Genomic DNA, 11660 nt, shown 5'->3' on the forward strand with positions numbered 1-11660 from the left:
ACTGACACAATCACACTGTCAGACAACACTTATTAACACCAACAATGGGGTTCTTTTTATCCCACTGAGTGTTAATTTCACTCTTAGAAAGTTAATTTAACTCCTGAATCAACACTAGAAATGTTACACTGAAAAATAAACACTAGGTAAAACTGTCCAGTTTGCTGTGTAGGGTCTAGTCCTAACACTGTTTCAATATATACTTACCACTGGAAACAAACATCAACAGTATGTTTAAAAGAGAAAGCTGAGTTGCACAATACCCATATATCATGCAGTTGAATGAGACTTAAATTCCTTGTAAATACATGTAACTACAAAGTAATACACTATATATACACAAAAGTATATGGACACCCCTTCATGCAATCTCCATAGACAAACATTGGCAGTAGAATGGCCTTACTGAAGAGCTCAGTGACTTTCAACGTGGCACCGTCATAGAATGCCACCTTTCCAACAAGTCAGTTCGTAAAATTTCTGCCCTGCTAAAGCTGCCCCGGTCAACTGTAAATGCTGTTATTGTGAAGTGGAAACGTCTAGGCGCAATTGTCTGTCCTCGGTTGCAACACTCACTACCGAGTTCCAAACTGCCTCTGGAAGCAATATCAGCACAATAACTGTTATTCAGGAGCTTCATGAAATGGTTTCCACGGCCGAGCAGCCGCACACAAGCCTTAGATCACCATGCGCAATTCCAAGCGTCGGCTGGAGTAGTGTAAAGCTCGCCGCCATTGGACTCTGGAGCGGTGGAAACACGTTCTCTGGAGTGATGAATCACACTTCACCATCTGGCAGTCCGACGGACGAATCTGAGTTTGGCGGATGCCAGGAGAACGTTACGTTTGGTGGAGGAGGAATAATGGTCTGGGGCTGTTTTTTGTGGTTCAGGCCAGGCCCCTTAGTTCCAGTGAAGGGAAATCTTAACACTACAGCCTACAAAGACATTCTAGATGATTATGTGCTTCCAACTTTGTGGCAACAGTTTGGGGAAGGCCCTTTCCTGTTTCAGCACAACAATACCCCTGTGCACAAAGCAAGGTCCATACAGAAATGGTTTGTCGAGATCGGTGTGGAAGAAGTTGACTGGCCTGCACAGAGCCCTGACCTAAACCCCATCAAACACCTTTGGGATTAATTGGAACGCCTACTGCGAGCCAGGCCTAATTGCCCAACATCAGTGCCCAACCTAATGCTCACTAATGCTCTTGTGGCTGAATGGAAGGAAGTCCCTGCAGGAATGTTCCAACATCTAGTGGAAAGCCTTCCCTGAAGAGTGGAGGCTGTTGTAGCAGCAAAGGGGGGACCAACTCCATATTAATGCCCATGATTTTAGAATGCTGTCCACTCAAGAAAAAGCTTCAAACTGTAACCAGTGCTTGCAACTTGGTTCAGGTTATCAGTCAACCTACCAGGGTAGTTACAAACAGCACATTCATTAAATCATCAACATGTATTGATCACATCTTTACTAATGCTGCAGAAATTTGCTTTAAAGCAGTATCCAAATCCATCGGATGTAGTGATCACAATATAGGAGCCATATCTAGGAAAACCAAAGTTCCAAGGGCTGGGCCTAATATAGTGTATAAGAGGTCATACAATATGTTTTATAGTGATTTCTATGTTATTGATGTAAAGAATATGTGTTGGTCCGTGGTGTGTAATGAGGAGCAAACAGACGCTGCACTTGACACACTTATGAAATTGTTTATTCCAGTTACTAATAAGCATGCACCCATTAAGAAAATGACAGTAAATACTGTTAAATCCCTGTGGATTGATGAGGAATTTAAACATTGTATGGTTGAGAGGGATGAGGCTAAAGGAATGGCAAATAAGTCTGGCTGCACAACCGATTGGCAAACGCATTGCAAATTGAGAAATCATGTGACTAAAGTGAATAAAAAGAAGAAGAAACTACACTACGAAACAAAGATAAATGACAGTAAAAAGCTTTGGAGCACCTTAAATTAAATTTTTGGGGAAAAAGCAAACTCAGCTCCATCATTCATCAGATGGCTCATTAATCACAAAACCGACTAATATTGCCGACTACTTTAATGATTTTTTCATTGGCAAGATTAGCAAACTTAGGCACTACACATCCAAGTATATCTGACCAAATTACAGTGCCTTGCAAAAGTATTCATCCCTCTTGGCGTTTTTCCTATTTTGTTGCATTACAACCTGTAATTTAAATGCATTTTTATTTGGATTTCATATAATGGACATACACAAAATAGTCCAAATTGGTGAAGTGAAGTGAAAAAAATAACATGTTTCAAAGAATTCAAAAAATATATATTACGGAAAAGTGGTGCGTGCATATGTATTTACCCCCTTTGCTATGAAGCCCCTAAATAAGATCTGGTGCAACCAATTACCTTCAGAAGTCACATAATTAGTTAAATAAAGTCCACCTGTGTGCAATCTAAGTGTCACATGATCTGTCACATGATCTCAGTATATATACACCTGTTCTGAAGGCCCCAGAGTCTGCAACACCACTAAGCAAGGGGCACCACCAAGCAAGCGGAACCATGAAGACCAAGGAGCTCTCCAAACAGGTCAGGGACAAAGTTGTGAAGAAGTACAGATCAGGGTTGGGTTAAAAAAAAATATCAGAAACTTTGAACATCCCACAGAGCACCATTAAATCAATTATTAAAATATGGAAAGAATATGGAACCACAACAAACCTGCCAAGGGAGGGCCGGCCACCAAAACTCATGGACCAGGCAAGGAGGGCATTAATCAGAGAGGCAACAAAGAGACCAAAGATAACCCTGAAGGAGCTGCAAAGCTCCACAGCGGAGATTGGAGTATCTGTCCATAGGACCACTTTACCGAAGAGTGTCCTGAAAAAAGCCATTGCTTAAAGAAAAAAATAAGCAAACACGTTTGGTGTTCACCAAAAGGCATGTGGGAGACTCCCCAAACATATGGAAGAAGGTACTCTGGTCAGATGTGTCTAAAATTGAGCTTTATGGCAAACAAGGAAAACGCTATTTTTGGCGCAAACCCAACACCTCTCATCACCCCGAGAACACCATCCCCACCATGAAGCATGTTGGGATGTTTTTCATCAGCAGGGACTGGGAAACTGGTCAGAATTGAAGGAATGATGGTTGGCGCTAAATACAGGGAAATTCTAGAGGGAAACCTGTTTCAGTCTTCCAGAGATTTGAGACTGGGACGGAGGTTCACCTTCCAGCAGGACAATGACCCTAAGCATACTGCTAAAGCAACACTTGAGTGGTTTAAGGGGAAACATTTAAATGTCTCTGAATGGCCTAGTCAAAGCCCAGACCTCAATCCAATTGAGAATCTGTGGTATGACTTAAAGATTGCTGTACACCAGCAGAACCCATCCAACTTGAAGGAGCTGGAGCAGTTTTGGCTAGATGTGCCAAGCTTATAGAGACATACCTCAAGAGACTTGCAGCTGTAATTGCTGCAAAAGGTGGGTCTACAAAGTATTGACTTTGGGGGGGGTGAATAGTTATGCACGCTCAAGTTTTCTGTTTTTTTGTCTTATTTCTTGTTTGTTTCACAATAAAACATATTTTGCATCTTCAAAGTGGTAGGCATGTTGTGTAAATCAAATGATACAAACCCCCAAAAAATCAATTTTAATTCAAGGTTGTAAGGCAACAAAATAGGAAAAATGCCAAGGGGGGTGAATACTTTTGCAAGCCACTGTATGAAAGACAAGCATTGTAATTTTGAATTCCGTAAAGTGAGTGTGGAAGAGGTGAAAAAGTATTGTTGTCTATCAACAATGACAAGCCACCGGGGTCTGACAACTTGTATGGAAAATTCCTGAGGATAATAGCGGACGATATTGCCACTCCTATTTGCCATATTTTCAATTTAAGCCTACTAGAAAGTGTGTGCCCTCAGGCCTGGAGGGAAGCAAAAGTCATTCCGCTACCTAAAAATAGTAAAGCCCCCTTTACTGGCTCAAATAGCCGACCAATCAGCCTGTTTACCACCCTTAGTAAACTTTTCAAAAACATTGTGTTTGACCAGATACAATGCTATTTTACAGTAAACACAGACTTTCAGCATGCTTATAGGGAAGGACATTCAACAAGCACAGCACTTACACAAATTAATGATGATTGGCTGAGAGAAATTGATGATAAAAAGATTGTGGGGACTGTTTTGTTAGACTTCAGTGCGACTTTTGACATTATCGATCATAGTCTGCTGCTGGAAAACATTTATGTGATATGGCTTTACACCCCTGCTATATTGTGGATAAAGAGTTACCTGTCTAACAGAACACAGAGGGTGTTCTTTAATGGAAGCCTCTCCAACATAATCCAGGTAGAATCAGGGATTCCCCAGGGCAGCTGTCTAGGCCCCCTACTTTGTTCAATCTTTACTAACGACATGCCACTGGCTTTGGGTAAAGCCAGTGTGTCTAATGTGTGTGGATGACTCAACACTATACACGTCAGCTACTACAGCGACTGAAATGACTGCAACACTTAACAAAGAGCTGCAGTTAGTTTCAGAGGGGGTGGCAAGGAATAAGTTAGTCCTAAATATTTATAAAACTAAAAGCATTGTATTTGGGACAAATCACTCACTAAACCCTAAAACTCAACTAAATCTTGTAATAAATAATGTGGAAATTGAGCAAGTTGAGGTGACTAAACTACTTGGAGTAAACCTGGATTATAAACTGTCATGGTCAAAACATATTAATACAACAGTAGCTAAGATGGGGAGAAGTATGTCCATAATAAAGCGCTGCTCTACCTTCTTAACAGCACTATCAACAAGGCAGGTCCTACAGGCCCTAGTTTTGTCGCACCTGGACTACTGTTCAGTCGTGTGGTCAGGTGCCACAAAAAGGGACTTAGGAAAATTGCAATTGGCTCAGAACAGGGCAGCACGGCTGGCCCTTGGATGTACACAGATATTTAACATCAATAATATGCATGTCAATCTCTCCTAGCTCAAAGTGGAGGAGAGATTGACTTCATTACTATTTGTATTTATGAGAGGTAACCAGAAAGCAGTAAAATTAGATTAAAAAAACAGATAAAAATACACCTTATGGAACAGCGGGACTGTGAAGCAACACAAACATAGGCACAGACACATGCATACACACACACGATAACATACGCACTATACACACATGGATTTTTGTACTGTAGATATATGGGAGTGGTGGAGTAGGGGCCTGAGGGCACACAGTGTGTTGTAAAATCTGTGAATGTATTGTAATGTTTTAAAAATTGTATAACTGCCTTATTTTGCTGGACCCCAGGAAGAGTAGCTGCTGCCTTGGCAGCAGCTAATGGGGATCCTTAAAAAATACAAATACAAATGAGATGTTCGACGAGCAGGTGTCCATATACTTTTGGTCATGTAGTTTATATATATATAGTTGATGGAGGTTTACATACACCTTAGCCAAATACATTTAAACTCAGTTTATCACATTTCCTGACATTTAATCCTAGTAAAAATTCCCTGTCTTAGGTCAGTTAGGATCACCACTTTATTTTAATAATGTGAAATGTCAGAATAAGTGTAAAGAGAATGATTTATTTCAGCTTTTATTTATTTAATCACATTCCCAGTGGGTCAAAAGTTAACATACACTCAATTAGTATTTGGTAGCATTGCCTTTAAATTGTTTAACTTGGGTCAAACGTTTCGGGTAGCCTTCCACAAGCTTCCCACAATAAGTTGGGTGAATTTTGGCCCATTCCTCCTGACAGAGCTGGTGTAACTGAGTCAGGTTTGTAGGCCTCCTTGCTCGCACACGCTTATTCAGTTCTGCCCACACATTTTCTATAGGATTGAGGTCAGGGCTTTGTGATGGCCACTCCAATACTTTTACTTTGATGTCCTTAAGCCATTTTGCCACAACTTTGGAAGTATGCTTGGGGTCATTGCCCATTTGGAAGACCCAAGCTTTAACTTCCTGACTGATGTCTTGAGATGTTACTTCAATATATCCACATAATTTTCCTTCCTCATGATGCCATCTATTTTGTGAAGTGCACCAGTTCTTCCTGCAGCAAAGCACCCCCACAGCATGATGCTGCCACCCCGTGCTTCACGGTTGGGATGGTGTTCTTCGGCTTGCAAGTCCCCCCTTTTTCCTCCAAACATAATGATGGTCATTATGGCCAAACATTTCTAGTTTTGTTTCATCAGACCAGAGGACATTTCTCCAAAAAGTACGATCTTTGTCACCATGTGCAGTTGCAAACCGTAGTCTGGCTTTTTAATGGTGGTTTTGGAGCAGTGGCTTCTTCCTTGCTGAGCGGTCTTTCAGGTTATGTCAATATAGGACTCGTTTTACTGTGGATATAGATACTTTTGTACCTGTTTCCTCCAGCATCTTCACAAGGTCCTTTGCTGTTGTTCTGGGATTGATTTGCACTTTTCACACCAAAGTACGTTCATCTCTAGGAGACAGAACGCGTCTCCTTCCTGAGCGGTATGACAGCTGCGTGGTCCCATAGTGTTTATACTTGCGTACTATTGTTTGTACAGATGAACGTGGTACCTTCAGGCGTTTGGAAATTGCTCCCAAGGATGAACCAGACTTGTGGAGGTCAAATTTTTTTTTCTGAGGTCTTGGCTGATTTCTTTTGATTTTCCCATGATGTCAAGCAAAGAGGCACTGAGTTTGAAGGTAGGCCTTGAGATACATCCACAGGTACACCTCCAATTGACTCAAATTATGTCAATTAGCCTATCAGAAGCTTCTAAAGCCATGACATTATTTTCTGGAATTTTCCAAGCTGTTTAAAGCACAGTCAACTTAATGTATGTAAACTTCTGACCCACTGGAATTGTGATACGGTGAATTATAAGTGAAATAATCTGTCTGTAAACAATTGTTGGAAAGATTACTTGTTTCATGCACAAAGTAGATGTCCTAACTGACTTTTGTTCTAACTGACTATAGTTCCAAAACTATAGTTTGTTAACAAGAAATGTGTGGAGTGGTTGAAAAATTAGTTTTATTGACACCTAAGTGTATGTAAACTTCCGACTTCAACTGTACCTACACAATAATGTACTATCTAATTTTACATAGATGGTTTTGAAGCTTTTTGCCTATTTTGTATTATCAGTGTATTGCACTAGTCAAATGTAGCCTAGGCTCATGTGTGTTAACTCTCTTGACTTTGTTTATTCAGGCACCTATTGAAAACAGAGTTGGGGTCGTTTTTCACAGAATACCTCCAGGTAAGTGATGTTACTGCTAAATGGTGAAATAATATCATGGATAGATTGTTTCTGATTGAGCCATAATATACATTTTAACAAAGCTTGTTTCATTGAACCTATCTGTCCCTCAGAACCAGTTGCTGACAAAGGGCATGGTCATTCTACGGGACAAAATAAGATTCTACGAAGGTATTTGTGGTGTCTCACTTTTCACAGAATCTTAGTAGATGTGTTAACAGTGACCCATTAGAGAGAGCAGTCAGTCCTCCAAATAAAAATAATTGATCTGAAGCTTACATTACCTTTGTCAGGGTCTGTGATGTTCTGTGCTTAACACACCAAAGTCAACTAAGGCCATAGGTCCCAAACTGCTGTGCTTTGTGAGATTATTTTAGTACTAACAGCAGTTGGTTTGCTCCTCCTTTGGTGTGCAGGTCAGAAGTTACTGGACTCTCTGGCAGAGACATGGGACTTTTTCTTCTGTGATGTTCTCAACATGCTACAGGCCATCTTTCACCCAGTACAGGTATCACTCCCCTAACTCTCCTCCCTCATCTCTCTCTCTCTCTATCTCTCTGTCTCTATCTCTTTATGTCCTGACTCTCCTCTAACCTGTTCTCTCTCTCTCTCGCTCTCTCTCTCTCTCTCTGATTCTCTCTTAGCAGACAATAAAGAAACACATTCTCTCAGGGAATTAAAGCTGCATTTTCATAACCCTACCTCCCCCTCTCCTCACCCTTCGCGCCATTCCTCTTTCTATCTCTCCCCTTCTTCTCTCCTTTCTGTCTGCAGGGTAAGGAGCCCAGTGTGAGACAGCTGGCTCTGCTCCATTTCAGGAACACCATAGTTCTGAGTGTGAAGCTGGAGGATGCTCTGTCTCGGCCCCGCGCCCGCATTCCCCCCTCCGTCACGCAGATGCTGCTTATACTGCAGGTAGGTACAGTACGCCTCTCTCTCTCTCTTTCTCTCTCTTTTTCTCTGTCTCTTTATGTCCCTCACTCACACACACACATGCTCTGACCTGTCTTCTCTCTCTCCCTGTAGGGTGTCCATGAGTCGCGGGGTGTGAGTGAGGACTACCTGCGTCTGGAGTCTCTGGTCCAGAGGGTGGTCTCTCCTTACCTGGGCACCCACGGCCTCTACTCTGGAGACGGCAGCGTGGCACACTGCTCCTGTGTGCTTGGTAAGATACATACACTGCCCTGTTCACCCACTACGTTTTCTCTCTCCTTTACTCTCCTTCACTTACACACTCTGTCCCTCCCACAGAGAATCGTTTCCAGTGGTGCTGGCCTAAGCAGCCTGTGGACCAGCCGTCTAAGAACCCTGTGGTCCGTTCTAAGAGCTACAACATCCCTCTCCTCCTGACGCCCGTGGCAGAGTACGACCCTGACGCCAGCTCGGTGGGCAGCGGGGGCATCCGACGCCACTCTGCCTGTGAGATCATCTCCTGCTTAGAGGAACAGGGCCTGGCCTACACCGACATTGCCTCTGGGATTGACCCCTCCACCTCCAGTACCTCTGCTAACAGGCTCTGTGTGGTTCCACAGTCCACAGGTAGGGCCTCAGTCCTCCTCACTAGCTCCTTACTAGGTTAGGCTATGCATACACTACAAACTGCAAACTTCCAGAGGCGCAGGGTGGAAAAGTTGCCATAGTAGGAAAAATAAGAAAAATACTCTTGCCAGACTGATTGATCCTAACCCACAACCTTCCCTCTGGCAGGATCTATGGAGTCTTCTCTCCCCTCCCCCTCAATCCTCCCTCTCCACTCCCCAGGACCCCTCCATGGGACGGAGGCAACAATGTCCCTCACAGACATGGCCAATGGTGCCCCCTCCTCTCCCCCCAGCGGATCCTCCAGCCCAGAGACCATCATTGGACAGGTGCTGGAGTCCCTGGACTCAGATTTAGATGGGATATTCATAGAATTCCCACCCTGCTGCTCGGAGTCAATGGGATATGGTCGGGAGAGCAGGCAGAGTACTGTGTAGAGGGAATCATGGGTGGAAGGTGTACCTTAGGCACACATGTGTAGGATCAGCTTGCCCTCCCCAAATATCTTATCTTAGACATTGGAGGGAAATGCTCAACTTAGATCAGTCTCTAGGCTAGAGGCAACCTCATCCTTATAAGGATTTTGTGGCTAAGTGCACTCCATACTTCTCCCCACAAGAGGCCTCTTTTTAGTCAGCATTTATTTGGAGAAGAAAAAACGAACTTCTCTAAGCATTTGATTCAATCTGATAATGTCTGCATTTTTTGGGATGTGTTTTGTTTTGTATGTTTTGAAACTTGACTCTCACCACTATGATGCCGTAACCTGTGGGCCTTTGGATGTGGGCCCTTGGATTGTGTCTGGGTTTTCTACAAAAGCTTGGGAGAACTGCAGTTACCAGAAAAGCTTTTGGAGTAAATACAGTATGTGAATGTGATTTGGTCACATCTTACTCCTCATTCTAAGAACCTGCATATGTTCCCTCTCCCCTCTGTGTGTTTTTTCACTGTCATGCCAAACATGTATGGCGTGACAATGATAGTCAGAGGAGTTGGCTAAAGTACATCTGGGAGCAGTCTATCATCCTCTTTTCAAAGGTCTTAAAGCAGTCATGTTATGTATTACTCATAGAAACTAAATAATGAAATGTAATTGTTTGTTTACTGTTTACAAAGGGCGAGAAAATGAGGGTTTAATGAAATTGAATGTTGTATCATTCACTGTGTTGTGTGGCACTTCAACTGTAAATAAATTGTTGTTTTTTAGGACAGCTAGATATTGTGAAGTAAGCTTTTTAACTTAACTTGTGACTTCAATAAGGGCTTTTTAACTGAAGCTATTTTTATGATGTTTTACCTCAACCGTTTTTGTATACTTAGCTTTTTTTTTGACAATCTGTAATGAGAAGTTTTTATCCAAGATTGTAAATTATCATTAATTTGTGATATCAGATTTTAATAAAAATTCCAATGGCTAAGTACAGATTTCCATTGTTTTGTTAAATAAAATGTTATTTAGTCCATTGACTTAATTTAGTCAGAGAGGAAGAGATGAAGCGAGAGACAATCTATAATGAGACGTTTTTATCCAAGGTTGTAAATTATCATTAATTTGTGATATCAGATTTTAATAAAAATTCAAATGGCTAAGTAAAGATTTCCATTGCCTTTTTACATACAATTTTATTTAGTCCATTGACTTAATTTAGTCAGAGAGGAAGAGGCAAAGCGAGAGGTTTCACTCAGGGCAAAATTTGTCCACGAAAATAAGCCCACGAAGTAAGGGTTTTTTGTATGGAGGTCAAAGACTGTCAACAACTAATGTAATTGCTAATTTGCTACGTGAGGCTTATTTGATCAAATAGAAGTTTCATGATGGTTAGATTGTTACTAATGCACTTATATACAGTAAGTGGGCACACGTGGCGTTTTAAGCAACTTTGAAAAATACGCCTTTATATCTGAGTTGTGCCTGTTGTCATAGAGATAGATAGAGGACTCATCATGGATATAACCCGTTATAGGTCGTTATCAATAAAACGTCACAATACAGTGCAGTGCCTTAGATTTGGCTGCTGGGGGGCAAGGAGACCACCAGCTCTGCTAAAACCATTGACAACTGTGTGCCGTTTTCTAGGGATTGTTAAATAAATGTTATAACTATTTGATTTTAATATCACCTCTTGAAGGGCATAGTCAGAACTACATATTTCTGATTACTCCACATTTAGCTCTATCATCAGAGTTATGCACCAAGTAACTGCATGCTTTTCATGATCTGTAAACAATTGATCATGTAATTTCAGATACTAGAGGGCCTATCCATTTGGCTTGTAGCTAGCTAGCTAAGCAAATAACATGTAGCTTGCTTCATCAGAGAACAGGCTTTTGAAAAGAGCTTGACATCGTCAAATCTTCCTCCTGGTAAAGTTGTCAGTTGGACTTCTGTCATCACCACTATAGATGTCAAGCAAGTCAAACAATATTTGGATATAGCCATCTAGTTTATCCCCTGAAAGTTAGCTCGTTAACTAGCCATATTGAGGTGATCTGTTAGCTAGCTAATTTGACTTGGTCAGTCAATCAATGTAGCCTATCATGTCTATCAGCAGCAATCGTGATTAAATACACTCTTAAAAACAATGTTGAAAATGAGATCATGTTAGCTAACTTTGCTAGGTAGGCCTACATTGGTTGGAGAAAAAAGTACATTAGGTCTACTCACCACTATGTTTAGCCAACTGTACAAAGTTTCTACCAGTAGTTTGCAAAGTAAACATTATCAGCTAACAGTCTACATCTGCAAATGCGCCCTTCTGCTGCTTGACAGACAGAGCCCAAAAAGGATGGGAAATTAACCTACACCACTATATCACTCAAATATCCAATTAATGGTGGCCAATATTGAGCGATATCGTGAGGCTATACCCTCACATATCTGAAATTAC

General features: G+C 41.6%; 1 protein-coding gene across 1 annotated transcript in view; it reads left to right on the forward strand.

Annotated features, from left to right (window-relative positions):
* LOC311134670 (proline-rich protein 5-like) overlaps nt 1-10359 on the forward strand; it is a 46093-nt gene extending 35734 nt beyond the window's left edge. The window contains exons 5-11 of the mRNA XM_084168418.1: nt 7185-7233; nt 7347-7404; nt 7650-7741; nt 8008-8148; nt 8260-8398; nt 8485-8772; nt 8941-10359. Of these exons, the coding sequence (XP_084024544.1) occupies nt 7185-7233; nt 7347-7404; nt 7650-7741; nt 8008-8148; nt 8260-8398; nt 8485-8772; nt 8941-9209 (1036 nt within the window). The 3' untranslated portion in view covers nt 9210-10359. The remainder of the gene's footprint in view (nt 1-7184; nt 7234-7346; nt 7405-7649; nt 7742-8007; nt 8149-8259; nt 8399-8484; nt 8773-8940) is intronic.
* The last annotated feature ends 1301 nt before the right edge of the window (nt 10360-11660 follow it).

The sequence above is a fragment of the Coregonus lavaretus genome, assembly GCF_964263955.1.
Source record: "Coregonus lavaretus genome assembly, chromosome: 9".
Taxonomy (NCBI): domain Eukaryota; kingdom Metazoa; phylum Chordata; class Actinopteri; order Salmoniformes; family Salmonidae; genus Coregonus; species Coregonus lavaretus.